Source organism: Antedon bifida, chromosome 4 (assembly GCF_963402885.1).
Source record: "Antedon bifida chromosome 4, ecAntBifi1.1, whole genome shotgun sequence".
NCBI lineage: Eukaryota > Metazoa > Echinodermata > Crinoidea > Comatulida > Antedonidae > Antedon > Antedon bifida.
In genome coordinates, this window is record NC_136229.1 from 23,414,519 (window position 1) to 23,430,888 (window position 16,370).

Consider the following 16,370-nt stretch of genomic DNA (forward strand, 5'->3'; position numbering starts at 1 on the left):
TTTGAAATGTTAGTTTCAGCGGAAGATTTTGTCTGTACCTGTGGGTGATTTTTGCTTTCTTAGCCACAATAAAATTGAGAAGCTCAACAGTAACAGAACTACATACATGACGTGTACCACAAAATTGAACGTAAATATATTTTTTAATGTGATTTTTTATTCTGCATGGATAAAATAAGTAGGTTACTGTATTATCTCTCTACGTGTTACATAATTATCATGCGCCCTCTGCATGGTGGTAGAAAGAAAAACAAAAAATAGAGTGGGTTTGTTTGTTGTTTCTCTCCTCATGGTTAGAAGAAAACATTTGCACGTGTATTTTTAAAAGGCCTACTAATATGTCGAATGTGGATAAATGCCCATACCCCTCTGTAATAGAACGTTATTTTAGACGAGGTTTTAAATTAGGTAAGCAAAGTGACAAATGTGTATGCCTTTAGCTAAACTAAGCTAGGCCTAGCCTAGTGTTATTATTTATTACTTGTACTCTCTCGGCTCGGGCTGGTGGTGACCATCTTAATCTAGTAGTTAGTCTAGTCTAGGCCTAGCTAGCATCCAGTTAGGCTAGTAAGTAGTGAAACTAGGCCTACTTACTACTGCTATTAATTATTATAATATAAAGGCTAGGCCTAGTGTAACATACAATTCATTTTTACAAAATGCCTTCCTCTAAATAATAATGTATAAAGGGCCTAATAAGATATATATTTATTAAAATTATTTGTTTTTTTGTAAAATTATATTAAACTAAGTTCTAGCTAGTCGGAGCCATATATCCCCCGTACTTTTTATGTTTTTTGAGTAACAACAAAGCTTAATCTCAGATCTGTCTTCTGATTAGACCATTTGTTTTACTTTACTGTTTTATTCGTTTATTTTTATTGCTGGCTCCAAATAAAGTAACGCTTTCAAAGACATTAGTAGTGAATGATGGATGGCAAAATGTAGCACAAATTCCAGCACACTTCATGTTTTGGATCTAGCTGTAGAGACGTAGTTTTCTTTGAAATTGATGAATGGACCACAAAACACAAATCATTTTTTGTTGCAACATGTCATGCTATGTCACAGTAATTCAACTTTAATACTTATGCAATACAAAGATATGAATACATGTCTCGCTAGGACCAGACACAGAGAGAAATTATTTTTTATTAACAGAAGTAATAATACAGATGTTAAAATATTAGTAGAATGTGTAAAAGAACATATGAATCATAAAAAGATCACAGTAAGGTCACAAAGTGGAAAACTATGTATCATGTCAAACAATAATATTTAGACTTAAGTTCAAAGGTTAAGTAGGGAATTGGTTTCTTCCAATGACACCCATCCAGTCAATGTGATAATAATACCACCTGTATATTACATGTCACTGTATTTATTTTTCAGATATGAAAGGTCCTGAAGAAGATTTTTGTATACTGAAGCATTCAAATAGGTATAATTAATTTATTAATAAACATTTAAACATTTGTTTACATGACATGCTATGCTGTACTAATATACCTGTTAATTTTCCCAAAAGCAGACATCTCAGACAATTTGGGTGTCTAGAAATCTAATATAGAAGTAAGACCCAGGTTTTCTAGATCTAGGAAACTAAGATATTTTTTAATGATGTGGTTGTAGTATAAATTTTATCAGGGGTGAGATATTTTAAGCGCAAGATTTAAATTCAGCAAATGAAATTTGTCATTCCACAAAATATTTCATTGAACATACCTGCAAACATTTGCAAGTTATAAGTACATCTCTACTGACAGAAACATAGTCTTTGTATCTCCCAGTAGTGTACACAAAAATGAATAGACCATCAAAACATATTCATGCATATTTCATGTTTTTAAAAAACACTTTGATTGATTTTGCTTCTTCTTTTCATTAGAGTATGTCTTTTAACACTTGCACCCAGCCACCCAATTGTAAAGAATACAAAAACAGTTAAAAACGTTGATTTTCAAGTTTCGTCAAAAATGAATCGTTTAGACAATAAAGTATCCGGCAAGTCAAAAAAAGTAAGTGAACAAACATTTCATTTTTCAGTTTTGTTAAATATTATTCTTCCCTATGCCCACCATTTGTTTTATTTTTAGCTGTATGTTATAATAATAATATTCTGGATTTATAAAGCGCCTAATGTTGTGGAACCTCTTTCAATATTACCACAGTCATTTTTTTTGGATCAAACACGTATGGAAACATACTCCCATAATGCAGCTAGTAGTAGTTTCCCATTTATACACCTCTTGGAGAGAGGCAAACGTAAGTAAAGTATCTTGTCTAAGGATACAAGCAATGCGGAGAGAGTTGGATTCGAAACTCGATCTCACGATCAGTAGTCCAGCATTCAACACTGCGCCACACAGCTTACGCCCTCTCTACGTTCCCTGTGGTCTATACCAACCTTTTCAATATTACCACCAGTGTACACCCACTCATGTATTAGTTCACTGATTAGTCCTCTAGTTCCAAAATGTTCTGTCTGGACGCTGTTTATCTATGAACTTTATTGTCACATGGCTTTTCGCATGTTTTCTGTGACCTCTATGACCTCTTTATATTCAATGATTTAACATCAATAAATTTAACATATTAATTGTTTTTATAGCCAGAAGGATGTTTTACTTTTGTTATGAACTTGATAAACATACTTTCATCTAATGTTCTCATGTTTTCTTCCTTTTTAACAACTTGTAGTACATAATGGTTATTTTTTTAAACCAAGATGAGTTTTAAGCATCTATTTAATACTGTGTAACTGTACATTATTACTTTTTATGAGAGTGGTGTCAATCAATCAGCGTTATGTTGTGTCCCTTCCTGTAATACCATTTCTATGTTTTTGTTGCAGGGGGGTCAATGGCTTAACCCAACATCAGCGTTATGTTGTGTCCCTTCCTGTAATACCATTTCTATGTTTTTGTTGCAGGGGGGTCAATGGCTTAACCCAACATCAGCGTTATGTTGTGTCCCTTCCTGTAATACCATTTCTATGTTTTTGTTGCAGGGGGGTCAATGGCTTAACCCAACATCAGCGTTATGTTGTGTCCCTTCCTGTAATACCATTTCTATGTTTTTGTTGCAGGGGGGTCAATGGCTTAACCCAACATCAGCGTTATATTGTATCCCTTCCTGTAATACCATTTCTATGTTTTGGTTGCAGGGGGGTCAATGGCTTAACCCAACATCAGCGTTATGTTGTGTCCCTTCCTGTAATACCATTTCTATGTTTTTGTTGAAGGGGGGTCAATGGCTTAACCCAACCCAACATCAGCGTTATGTTGTGTCCCTTCCTGTAATACTATTTCTATGTTTTTGTTGCAGGGGGGGTCAATGGCTTAACCCAACATCAGCGTTATGTTGTGTCCCTTCCTGTAATACCATTTCTATGTTTTTGTTGCAGGGGGGGTCAATGGCTTAACCCAACATCAGCGTTATGTTGTGTCCCTTCCTGTAATACCATTTCTATGTTTTTGTTGCAGGGGGGTCAATGGCTTAACCCAACATCAGTGTTATGTTGTGTCCCTTCCTGTAATACCATTTCTATGTTTTTGTTGCAGGGGGGTCAATGGCTTAACCCAACATCAGCGTTATGTTGCGTCACTTGTGATGACGGTTCTAACTATACAATGTATAGCTGTATACGAGGAAAGCTTGCAGAGGTCAATGAGAAACTACTCAAAACACCAAATCTTCTCAAAGAAAAGGTAAAATTATATGAGGATTTGTATTTTACTGTCTTATAATTGCACATTCTGAGCACTGTCACTATCTTAAAATTGTCACATACAGCATTGTCACTTTTTTAGCATTTTCACTGTCTTAGATTTGTCAAATTCTTAGCATTATCACTATCTTAAAATCGTCACATTCTTAGCTCACTTTTTAGCATTGTCTTAGCATTGTCACTGCCTATGAATTATTAACAGAATTGTCACAGTCTTTGCCTTGTCACTGTATTAGCCTTGTCACTGTATTAACATTGCCTAAGTAGTGTGTTATGATCGTCACTTATTTCCCCTTTTGTTTAGTATGACAAGGATGGTTATATTGCTATCATTCTACCAAAGATCTATGAGACAGATGAACAAATGGAAAGCTTATTAACAGAAGAACAATATAATGAGGCCATTGTGAGTAGAGGACTGAGAAACGCTGAGGACACGACAGTTGAACTGAAGGAAGGTACAGAGGAGCAATTAAATGAAGCTGTTAGGAACAGGACACTGTCAGTTGAACAGAGTGGAGATACTGATCATGTTAATACATGACGCAGTAATCATTGATATAGAGGTAATGGTTTATACAGGCAATGTATATTTATAGGCTAACTTAACTAACCAGTTATATGACGCAGATTTTATATATATACCGTACCATGATTGGTAGAAGAGTTCAGTTGAGCATTTCAATATAATTTGTGCGTTTTATGTAAGTGTAATCGCTGAACGATAAGAGTAACTCTATTAAAATGTAAATATTGACATTGATGTGTTTTAGTAATATGTGTTTTAACTAATACCATATATTATATGCTCAGTTTTCTTTCCCTGTCTTTCATATCTTGTTACATTGGATCTACGGTTTGATGTTTACTCAATAATGTAGAAAATAATTAGTATAAATACTCAACACACAATACATAAACAAAATATTCCTGAAGTTGATTTTATTAGTAAAAATAACTGGCAATTAAACATTAGAGGCAATTAAACATTAGAGGCAGTTAAACATTAGAGGCAGTTAATCATAAAGCTTGCTTCCCACTTGGACGCAACGCAGTGACGTGCGCGCGCGCAAGAAGTCAAATGAGTTGACTAATCACAAGCGAGACATTTATGAATGATCCATCATTGCATTGCGTCCTAGTGGGAACCAAGCTTTTAAAAGAGGTAAGTTTTTAGGTGTTGTACAGTATAATGCAAAGGTAATTGGTATATTTATATAAATTTTATATATTTCTACATGTTTTTCTAATCTGACTTTCTACTTGTCATCGTTGAAGTCGTTAAAACTATATATTATGGTCTATCATAAAACAAAAAAAAACATTATATTTGCTGTACACAATGGGAATACTGCAGTAGTTGCAATAAAACTGTATTATGCGCAGCCGCATTCCTCAACAATCAGACCATGTATTTGGGCTGGAACAATTTCGGAATTTTCCGTAAAGTACAAAAGTCTGAGATCGGCATATTTACGCGCCGAACAGCAGGGAATTGGACTGTTGTTTAAAATCAATAATTGCGTGTGTCGGTTAAAACGTGAAAAGCTAACAGAACAATCGCCACTACAATAATGTGTTTTAAAGGAGCGAGGTGCTAATACCCAATCCCAGCCGATTTCTGCAAAGTCGATAACGATTGGATGACGACAACATGGCTTCCTTCCAACGTCTGGACATATTCGTTTTGGTGTTGGTCGCACTTTACGTTTTCGTAGGGCAATATCTAGAAGTGGTCTCTATATAAACAGATACAAAAATTCTCAACATTTATGTATTTCATTTTAATCAACGGCAGCTGCAAGATTCAACTATCATATCGTCGACGTTTTGTACAACGAATCGGTCCTGATTGTCGGTGTAATATATGATAGTAAGGGGCTTAAAACTGGTTGGGGAACAACACTGGGCGAATGAAGGATCGTGGTGTAGGTACAGAGAACTCCCAGGCGCCACCATTGCACTGATTGGACATTGGCCTTTACAGTAGTTTGCATTAAAGGAGGTCGGAGCTATAACCCAGTCCCAACCGAATTTTCGGAAGTCAATTTTCAATTCTTGCATGCAGCACACACTGCTGTTGCCATGACATTTGTGTGTGCGTTTGTTGTGTGATCGGCCATGTCGTCTTTTCTTGGTAAATTCCACAGACAACGCTGGACTCTGTGGGCAAGAAAATAAATTGATTGACAACATGGCCATTTTTGAATGATAAAATAAAAATGTTTTGTTTTTATTGTCGCACGGTGCAGTGGCCGATCGATTCTAGGCTCATCTAATCAGTCAAAAATGTATCTACAGATCCCAAAAGTCCAAGCAGCCTGTTGGTGGTGTGGTCAAATTATCCCAGAGAAGAACGTGACAAAGTAAAAGGGTGTGTCTAAGTTCAATTTACATATGAGTGCATACATTATGCTAATGAGTAAACGTAAATGTTGTTTATGCAGTTGGAGAGACTGACGTAAACGCAACATAAGTGATTTGACCAATCACAAGCGATTATTCGAACTGTCGCTTGTTATTCGTAAACTATAGCCTACGTTTGCGCTTACGTCTTTGCGTTGCGGCCTAGTGGGAACCAAGCTTAAATACGCCATAAGAAACTTTAAGACTGGTTCCACCAGAGAGAAATAAAATATTTTTAAAAATAGTGCATCAAACTTCATAGACAGAGACAACAGGAGTGTGGAGTGCCCGTGTTCATCAATCACCAGTACCTAAGTGGATCATATATTTCCCTTAGAACACTACATTATACATATTTCACCGCCGACCTATTGAATAAATATTTAAGGATTTCATTTTAAGTGATAGATAACAAATGTGAACGTGGAATGTGAACAAAAAAAAAGTTTATTATAGAATTAGATATATTAACTGGGTTCACGAGTTATTCAATCTGCACAATTTATCAAATTAAATCGATGCTACTCAACCAAATCATTAAACAGCAATCAATTTTCTATCGGTAAAGCATTAAGTGTCGAATCCAAGATTTTGAAATGGGTTTTTAAAATGGTAAATGAAGTGAGGATGTTATTGTTTTACCGAAATGTAGGCCTAAACAATAAATTTGGCTCCACAACCCTTCTGTATTGCTAAAATTTAATGTTGATTAATATTTTCCATGAAACAACACGCACACAACGACCCACAAATCGTTCGCGGCGGCGTTCAAAGGTTGTTGTAAACTTTTTGTACGCGCGCGCCGTTTCCTTACGCGATGTCGTTAACTATTTTAAAAAAAATGATGTAGTATTATACTTACCCGTCTGTCGTTTGGCCCGGTAATCACTACATTATTGTCTGCTCCGTCGGTAGCCTCTATTTCAATATATTGGTACTTGGTGTCCGTGTCCTTCATCCATTCCATCATCAACGGTTTAGCGTCGAATTGTTCCCAACTTCCGACTGTAGTACTTAAAGAAATTGTTTTTTCTTTGTACAATTTTCTTTTTACTGGGGAGGTGGGTGTAGCGGGGATGATCATGTACACACGAAGACTGGTCACTGTGCGTTGTACTACGTCCGCTTGGTCTGCGTACATCCACAGATTGGCCGCTGCGATGTCCTGTCCGTCCAAACCAATATTAAAGCACACCACATTTGGAGACATCATATCTTGTTTAGCTACATAGAAAAAACCACAACTCAGCTCTGTCTACACTATCACTTTCTGTGACAAAAACATGCGATGTGCCCATATATGGACACGATGATGTCATATCACTACCATATTTGGGAATACCACTACCATATCAAACTAGTTTGATAGTGTAGACAGAGCTTAATGATTTTATAGGTTTGCTAATAACTTCCTTAATTACTCGTTAACATGTTGCTTTTGTCATAACACCAAAATAAAATGTATTGGCAGCATCTTTGACTACGTTTCGTACAATAACCGATTAAAGTGAAATAAAAATCATTGACGAAACATGTTGTTTGTCCATCCTAGGAGTGTTGATTTTTTGCGCCGCGGCTCTAGTCAGCCAAGAGGACATATTCATCAATAAGCTGTTTCATAGCGGTAGCTTTAGTATCTAAGGCTGACAGTTTTGCGAATTTGTAAACTCGACTATAATTTTTAGGTCCCAGTTGCTGGACTTAAAAAAAGTCTGGGAAATGAGCGTCTAAGAGGGTTCACGGTTCGGTTTTTTTTAATAGCAGAATCATTTTGGTGCAGCTTGAAAATGCCATCACTTTATTATAACCAGATATTTAGTCATAATTATAAATTTTAGAATAAATGTACGTCCATTTCATAAATGTGGAAGAAAATGGCAGTAGAATAATTAAGAACACTCTGACAGACAAGGTTAAGTTTAAGTAACTTATGTCTTCAATAATCAATATCGTAGTAATAACAGATTAATAAATTAAAAATTGTTCGGCGTAACAACGAAACATGTTTACAAAAATGTTTTTATCAAGCTCAAGTTTATTTTAATTTTATTATGCTGCCGGAAGTTCGGCAACATTATTCGCTTAAACAGGTGTCAATAATCAAGGACTTATGAAAGTTGGAAAAGCTCTAAAAAAAATCCGTAAAAGCAGGTAGCTGATATAAACTCTTAAAAAAAGGTTAATAAATGTATATATGATGTGATACCGTAAAAGCTAACGTAATCTAATCTGTAAAACGTAATCTATAAGTTTCTAAGATTTGCTTTAACACTGTAAATGATTCCATTGTTTTCTTCCTATTTTCTCTATTTTGTGTTCTTTCGAATTAAGAAAGAACAAATAATAAATGTTTGAATCATACTTACGTTCCGTTGCCAATATGAGAACTCTTTGAATTGAAGCAGAACCGCTGGTATCATCCATGTCGGTGTATTCGACAGGTTCGTCTGCGAACATTTCTTCGTTTTGCATCTCTGGAATTTGATGAAGGTGCTCTAAGATCGGTGGGTTGTCTGGTATCGGTCGCTTGGCTATTTTCGGTGGGTGTGTCAGTCCGAGTTTATACAGTAAAGATGACTTGATCAGTTCAATTTGCCATTCAGTTACTCGTTCATCCTCACAATTTGAGCAAGTTAATGTTTCGTTAGCAGTAACTTCGATTTCCTCTTCGTACATTTCGTCGTACAAGGAGCTTTGATCGTCTGTTTCCCGATCAGATGTTTCAGAAGCGCGATTATCTTCTGTTGTACGCTCATCTAACGTTGTTCGTTCATCTTCTGCTGTGCGTTCATCTTCCGTTGCGCGTGCATCTTCCGGTGAGCGATGATCGTCCGTTTTGCGTTCACCTTCTATTGTGCGTGACTCTTCCGATGTGCGTTGAACTTCCGGTGCACGTTGATCTTCCGGTTGGCGTTGATTTTCCGTTGCGCGTACATCTTCCGTTGCGCGTACATCTTCCGTTGAAGTATTGTACGTGCGTGGAGATGCCATCTGCATCGGAACGAGAGAGACGAGCAAAATAAAAATAAAGATTGACATCTTGTTGTTTGGCGTCCTACTATAAACTTAGAATGATGTTAAAGCTCATGTGTGTATATACCTTATATAACCTATGCAACCATTTATCATCGACCAATCGAAGGCGAGTTTAACTTTGTGTGGTTGTAGACATTCAGATACATTATTCATTAAAATATATCTCTAAAAATCTTCATATCTGGATCAGTTGTCAATAATGTCAAAATAACCAACCGTATGTAACGTGTATCCATAAAATATAGTTCGGTTCATTAGAATTGAATTTGAATGGCTATTGAAATAAGTGTCTCATCCGATAGCAGTCGTTTACCCTTTGCTTGTTGTGACCATTTCACCTTTCTCAGTCTACTTTTATGGCATTATAACTCGTTTTATATACAAAAACATCGTTTGTATTAACATTTCAAAGTAACATAAATGTTAATGTATGTGTTGTTGGACCTAGATTAGTCTGTATCCACCTATTTACTTGAACTTCTGTAGTTCACGTCATTCAAGTCTCCGCAATGTATATTTTCATTTGGCTGTATAAAAGACCTTTCTGGTCCGATTTTGTCACTGTTTGCCGCCACCATTGGCAGCAGGCGTCATAGTAGTTCTGTAATAAGACGCTCAATAAACCGACGCGCGCGTGCGCAAGTCGTACAATTTCCATCAGGGTTTAAATGCGTGTAACAAATTCCAGCTAATGGGACGCAACGCAAGGACGTCGTACTAGGAACGCAAGTTATTTGACCATTCACAAGCAAGATTTTTATACATTTATTTTTTTCATACAATAGTTTTTCATCATAAATTCGGATGTATTTTTCTAAGATAAAATTGATTGATTTAATGGTCAAATGACTTGCGTTGCGCATACTTCCTTGCTCCGCGTCCGTCGCAATTTGGCGCGCAGTGAACTCAAGACAAGATTATACGAAAAATGAATGATAAACTAAAAATGAATGCTTTGCTAGTATTTATTATTGAAACTGTGAACATTTTAATCAACTCTCTATTATATTAACTAAGCTACTATTTTATTCTACGGAGGTATTAAAATACCATAGTCAAAATTCTTAATATACTGGTTACAGTTTTTTTTTAATCAGGTAGGTTGAATGTATTCCGGCAAACAACAACGCTTGGTTCCACCTTGAACGTAATGCAATGACGCAAGCGTACCGCACGCAATTTTAACAATCACAACGCGATGGATTATCCGAGTCGCTTGTGATTGGTCTACTATCTTGCGTTCAAGAAAGAATCAAGCTTTGCGGTCCTTTATAACTTAAATGGTGTACGGCGAATCAGAGGATCAAACATAATCATGTTTGTGTTTGATCCTGATTCATCGTAAGATCTAATTCATCTAAATGCGAATTTTATATAGCTTAAAATTCCAACATTGGTTTTACAATGAAAACTGAAACAAGACTATGTGAACAGCATCTATGGCAAAGCGTTTGTGTTTATGATCACGTATGTTAGACACAACTACAGTTATTAACAATCAGTCGTGGAATCGTAGCGGAAAGAATTTCCGCATTTTCCGTAAAAAAAAGTAATTTAAGATCACTAAATTTGCGCGCCGAACAGCAAGGAATGGGACTGTTGTTCAAAATCAATAATTGCGTATGTCGGTTAAAACGTGAAAAGCTGACAGAACAATCGCCACTACAATAGTGAGATTTAAAGGAGCGAGGTGCTAATACCCAATCCCAGCCGATTTCTGCAAAGTCGATAACGATTGGATGACGACAACATGGCTTCCTTCCAGGCCCTTCTGGACACACACGTTTTGACGGTGACCGTGTCATGTGTGATTTTCGACTTGTAAGTTCAATATCTAGAAGTGGTCTCTATAAATATATAACAACAATAATTCTGAAAATAGTAATGTAGCTTATTATTTTGCGATATAAACGGAACTATCTGTCTGTTGCCAACTTAAGTGATAGAAAGAAGAAACACAAATCTGACGCGCGCGTACATAAGTTAACCATTATAAATATTTGAATGTTGGGAGTCTTAAGCCTCTGTCTACACTATCAAACTTTATGTGACAAAAAATGTGATGTGCCCATATATGGACATGATGATGTTATATCACTACCATATTTGAGCATATCACTACCATATATGGGCACATCACACTTTTTTGTTACAAAACGTTTGATAGTGTAGACAGAGCTTTAGCGTTTGTTACGTTTTTGTGGTGTGTGACTAACGATAACATGGACAGGTTATTAGTAGACCTATCATGTCCCTTGATCTTAGCATTCTCGTCCTACCCCACCCGTGCCCTATATTCCCCTTTGAGCTAAATGATTGAATATAAAAAGAATTTTTATTTATTGTAGACAACATACTCGTTTTATTATTTTTAAAAAGCCTAATTATTAAAGTTCACTACAACTAGTTACATAATGAGAACATCAATGACAGAGACACGATTCTACAATCATATCTGGGACCTCGTCAACTACAAATCGGAAATTTTTATCCGAATAGATCATAGTCAATGGCTTTAATTTAGTTGGTGAGCAGCACCGATTAACAGCCGACTCTTTACTTAAAAACCATGACAACTCTGAAACTGACGACGTCATCATCGGACTGATCGGACATTCGCCTTTACAGTAGTTAGCGTTAAAGGAGGTCGGAGCTATAACCCAGTCCCAACCGAATTTTTTGAAGTCAATTTTCAATTCTTGCATGCAACACACACTGCTGTTGCCATGACATTTGAGCGTGCGTTTGTCGTGTGATCGGCCATGTCGACGTTGGTTGTTAAATTCCACAGACAAGACGGGACTCTGTGGGCAAGAAAACAAACAACATGGCCTTAATTTTTGCTAATTATTGTTTAATATTGTAATAATCTAAATTTGTACTGAATATAGACACTTAAAAATTACACGACGCGTTGCGCCAAACTCATTCTGTGACGTCGTGGCCAAATATAAGCCGAATTATAAAATACGCCTTGAAAATGCAATGAAGCTGTAAATATGCGCATGCACTGTTTGCGCCTGCAATAAGAAAACATTTCGCAGGGAGGTGGAATAGGTGTCCCTAAGTTGTCATGGTTGGTTGGATATTACGTGTATAGCCGTACAATACTATTTATTGAGCAGGATTTCTAAGTATTTGCTAATATTAAACATTGAATCAATAATAGAATAGTCTGGACAGAGAGTAGACACAAACTTTGACGTAACGCGTACCTTTAATTCTGATGAAAATGATACGGCTTTTAGTACGCGCGTGTTAAAATAGTGATGAAAATGATACGCGCGTCAATGTTGTGTATTCTCATTGCGTCACTGACAATTATATATTACACTCACCCGCCTATCATTAACTGCAGTGACGATCACATCATTGCCTGAACTATCCTCAGCTTCTATTTCAATATACTGATAGCCGGCGCCTCTATCCTTTATCCATTCTTTCACTAGTTCTTTAGCGTCAAGTTTTTGCCATTCCCCATCCGTAGTACTCAGTGAAATCGTCTTTCCTGTGTACAATTTCTTTTTCTGAGGGGAGGTGGGTGTAGCGGGAATGATGTTATAAACGCTGAGACGCGTGGCTGTGCGTTGAACGACCTCCGCTTCGTGCACGTAAACCCATAGATGTGCTGAAGCGATATCTTTGCCTTGTAAATCAACGTTGAAGCAAACCACGTCTGATGAGTTGATTTCTATGGGAGCTATGTAATAAGAAATAATAAGGCCTATGTTATTTGTTTTTACATTTTAATATAAGACTATGAAAACAATTACAAAGCAACAGAGTATTTAACAAACGTCAAAGACGTTGTGAAACCTTCGATCCACAACTAGCCTATTTCATAATTTGGCGTAGTCACAGAACCTATCACAATTTGATTTGACTTTTACTAATTCTGAGAGAAGACGATTGTGAAATTGCCGATAGCTCTGTTATTTAAAAAAATCTATAATACACGATGTGTGTGGAGTGGATGACAGCGTGAATAGACATACTTTGACACGCGCGTTCAAATGCTGATAATAATTAATACGCGCGCGCGTCTATTGTGCGTCTTTCATACGTCACTGCAGACTATAACTGATACTTACGCTCTGTCGCCATGATTAATATACGTTGTATTGATGCTGCTACGTGAGAGTCGGTTGTATCTGGATCGTCTGCAAACATCCTTTCCTCTTGAATGTCTTGGAACTGCTGAAGGTGTTGTAACATTGGTGGATTCGTTGGAAGTGGTTTTGCAGTGAAGGTTGGTGGTTGAGTCATGCCAAGTTTTCTTAATATCGAAGCTTTAATCATTTCGATTTGTAAGTCTTTCCTTCGATCTATGTCACAATCTTCACAAGCAGGCGTCGCTGGTGTCGTTGCATTTTCAAAATCAACTTCTGTAATAAGTTTTTCTTCGTTAGAACTACTCTCGTGTGTGTGATGCGGACATGCCATAAACAAAGGAACGTTGATAACAACCACTAGAAACATACATGATGGCAGCATTTTGTTGTATAGCGGCGTCGACTTCGACCTTGACTGTATGCATTATACCCCTTGCTGTCTATTTTATAACCCTTGTCGCACCCATCGACCAATCACGAGTTTAAATCAAATCAATTAACATTCGGTGATGCTAGGTAGAAGAGTAAACTTTGTAAGTAGCTCATTGCAATGTAATTAATAAAGTTGTGTAATTTAAATGATTGTTTACCTTTTCACCTTTATGTGTTTCAAACATTAAGCAGCAACAGGTAGGCCTATGCATTTTTTCTACCAACTTGGTGGTCTTGAAAACAGCACGGGAATCGAACTACTGAACGAGCCCGCTCACCTGATTCCGACTACGAATATTTGATTAACACGCTGTTCTATTCATCTCATTACCGTTTCCTCTCCACTACCATTAATGTCACTCACTCTCGTTTATGAGTTATCAAATAAAATAAACGTTTATTTCTTTTTGTTTCAAATTAAATTAAACACATTCTTTCGGAATTTTCTTTCTTTTTTTTTCTTTGAGAAATATTCTGGAAAATAATAAAAAGTATAATGATATAATGATTATTTTAACCAAATCAAAGTAACAATTATAACAAACATAGGGCTACAGCAAAAAATAAAACAGTAGATTACAATGTTTGTTACCGAATGCAATATCGATTCGTAACACGGATTTGTCCGAATCGGACCCTCGGTGATTACCCCAGTCTTCTTTCTAATCCCCTCGCCCTGTTTTGTTTTTGTTTGCTTGGATTCCCACGCAACGCAGGGACGCCAGACGCGACATCATAACTGTTGAATGTGACTGCATTATTGCACCGATGTCGTTGAGTTGCGTCAAGGGGGAACTAAGCTTTAACTTTAGATACAGTCGTGATACATTAATTTATTTGAAAAGATATTACGTCTAACCTCTTTGATGGAAGGATCACACGCAAAGCGTATGATTAATAATTAATATCATTGAAACATGTCAACTTAAGTAAACCTTATGTTCTGCTACAGTTAATGTTTATTACATTCAACTAGATAAAGAAATAATATTTATCGAAATAAACTATGAACTAGAAAACCACCAGATGTAACATTTGGATATGATTGTTGGTGGTAGATCAACTATTTTTTATACTCTACATTTTAACATTTTTTTTTACATTTTTACATTTTTATTCCACATTTATTTAGTCATCAATTACACCATAATTGCAATACAACTGACTTTTACATCTCACTATGTCGGTCGGTCGCTCGGTCGGTTGATCGGTCGGTCGGTCGGTAAACACTCAAATTTGCGCACGCGACTGCAGCCATGTATATGGGCTTGTTATTAGTCGCGTGCAAACGCGACTCTACAGCTCACTATGTCGGTCGGTTGGTCTGTCGTTCGGTAAAAACTAACTCAAACTTGCGCACGCGACTGCAACCATGTATATGGCATTGTTTAATTTAAAACCACAACAATTCGCAAAAATAGGAACATACAATAGAATAATAGGACATTCAATGCGTACACAGAAAAATAGGAAACGACTGAATTTAAATTTAAAATTTAATATATTACTTGTTACTTATTATTGAGTAGGCCGTCCTTGACTGGTTCAGTTGACATATGCATTGCCTTTAAGTGAGAGAAAGCTGCCATATATAATATATAATTATATATTATACATAAACACATTAGGCATAGAACATTAATTCTAAACCGCCCCTTGATATACTGAAATTTAATTAAATCATTTAAAACGATAAGATGAGGAAATCTGTGAGAATGATAAAAAGTCCGAGACCGAAGATTCGAACCCGGAACCTTCTGCTTGATATGCAGATGTCCTAACCATTAGACAACTGGGGCTTTCATTTTCAAACTCGATTAGATATTCACTATACTAAAAAGTAATTTACTTTATCAATCGTCAACACTATTTTGGCTGGAGAATTGTTCATTCTATTATAGGGCCTTGTTTAAAACTGTTGGAAAATATTACCCAGAAACATCTCGTATGAGAATATTAAAAATGACGTCAGTGACAAGCTTTGATGACGGGTGCATTTAACACGCGGAATATAATTTTTATCACTGACAAATATCAATTAATTTGACATAATAAATTCAAGTACACATAACAGCGGACCCGGTCGTACAGAGGTTGGACACCCGTCATGAAAGGTCACAAAATAAACATGAATAATTAATTAGTCATATACATAAGTGTGTGACGTATACGTTTTACGTATTAACGAAGAAGTGGCATGTTATGTACTTGTATTTGTTTGAAAACCCCTTGTTTGGGCCACACAATAACCATCGCTTGCCAAAGTTATGTGTGCGAATGTTCCTTTATAACAAGCCGACGATAATCAAATAGTTAATTTGTTACTGTAGGCGGCAGAAAGTTGGCAAGAGTGGTCCGAGTTTTCGGCAGCTCATCTTGGCCATGTCTCATCGTTTCACTCATAATGAACTGTACTTTCCGACCTCCCTCTCATCACCTCATTGAACATTATCAATATTTTATTCAATGGTTTAAATGAACTCAGGGCCGTAGCCAGGATCTGTCAAGGGGGGATTCGGACACTAAATATTTAGGTCCCCAATTTTGTTAAATGACACCCCTTGATGGCCGGAAATGGTACTCTCGCACATAACATTCATGATAAATGGCACCTCTATTTGACCTGAAAAAACACTCTCATGAAGCATGCTACC

General features: G+C 36.6%; 3 protein-coding genes across 5 annotated transcripts; 1 reads left to right on the top strand and 2 right to left on the bottom strand.

The window, feature by feature from the left end:
- Nucleotides 1-259: 259 nt before the first annotated feature.
- Nucleotides 260-4,487, top strand: LOC144841064 (protein Abitram-like). Its single transcript, XM_078697240.1, has 5 exons — nt 260-408; nt 1,393-1,441; nt 1,889-2,018; nt 3,564-3,710; nt 4,035-4,487. The coding sequence occupies exons 1-5, from the start codon at nt 339-341 to the stop codon at nt 4,272-4,274; spliced, it is 636 nt and encodes a 211-aa protein (XP_078553366.1). The 5' UTR covers nt 260-338; the 3' UTR covers nt 4,275-4,487.
- A 170-nt stretch (nt 4,488-4,657) lies between these two features.
- LOC144841046 (growth/differentiation factor 8-like) lies at nt 4,658-9,191 on the bottom strand. 2 transcript variants are annotated; one of them, XM_078697207.1, is made up of 3 exons: nt 8,503-9,191; nt 6,999-7,360; nt 4,658-5,469 (listed from the first exon to the last, which is right to left on the bottom strand). In XM_078697207.1, exons 1-3 carry the CDS (start codon nt 9,173-9,175, stop codon nt 5,107-5,109), a joined length of 1,398 nt encoding a protein of 465 aa, XP_078553333.1. In that variant the 5' UTR covers nt 9,176-9,191; the 3' UTR covers nt 4,658-5,106. The 2 variants fall into 2 exon arrangements, with proteins under 2 accessions (XP_078553333.1, XP_078553332.1); XM_078697206.1 differs by having other exon boundaries at nt 5,355-5,893.
- Nucleotides 9,192-10,123: 932 nt separating this feature from the next.
- LOC144841054 (growth/differentiation factor 8-like) lies at nt 10,124-13,716 on the bottom strand. Of its 2 annotated transcripts, none has more exons than XM_078697226.1 (3): nt 13,264-13,715; nt 12,511-12,872; nt 10,124-11,019 (listed from the first exon to the last, which is right to left on the bottom strand). In XM_078697226.1, exons 1-3 carry the CDS (start codon nt 13,664-13,666, stop codon nt 10,645-10,647), a joined length of 1,140 nt encoding a protein of 379 aa, XP_078553352.1. In that variant the 5' UTR covers nt 13,667-13,715; the 3' UTR covers nt 10,124-10,644. The 2 variants fall into 2 exon arrangements, with proteins under 2 accessions (XP_078553352.1, XP_078553351.1); XM_078697225.1 differs by having other exon boundaries at nt 10,984-11,976; nt 13,264-13,716.
- Nucleotides 13,717-16,370: the final 2,654 nt, after the last annotated feature.

Coding starts and splice junctions, on each gene's coding strand:
- LOC144841046 (XM_078697206.1), bottom strand. CDS start 9,175: ATGTCAATCTTTATTTTTATTTTGCTCGTCTCTCTCGTTCCGATGCAG. Junction 7,361..8,502: donor TCTCATATTGGCAACGGAAC/GTAAGTATGATT, acceptor TTTTCTATGTAG/CTAAACAAGATATGATGTCT. Junction 5,894..6,998: donor CCGGGCCAAACGACAGACGG/GTAAGTATAATA, acceptor TCTTGCCCACAG/AGTCCAGCGTTGTCTGTGGA.
- LOC144841064 (XM_078697240.1), top strand. CDS start 339: ATGTCGAATGTGGATAAATGCCCATACCCCTCTGTAATAGAACGTTAT. Junction 1,442..1,888: donor ATACTGAAGCATTCAAATAG/GTATAATTAATT, acceptor TCTTTTCATTAG/AGTATGTCTTTTAACACTTG. Junction 2,019..3,563: donor TATCCGGCAAGTCAAAAAAA/GTAAGTGAACAA, acceptor TTTTTGTTGCAG/GGGGGTCAATGGCTTAACCC.
- LOC144841054 (XM_078697225.1), bottom strand. CDS start 13,666: ATGCTGCCATCATGTATGTTTCTAGTGGTTGTTATCAACGTTCCTTTG. Junction 12,873..13,263: donor ATTAATCATGGCGACAGAGC/GTAAGTATCAGT, acceptor CTTATTACATAG/CTCCCATAGAAATCAACTCA. Junction 11,977..12,510: donor CTGCAGTTAATGATAGGCGG/GTGAGTGTAATA, acceptor TCTTGCCCACAG/AGTCCCGTCTTGTCTGTGGA.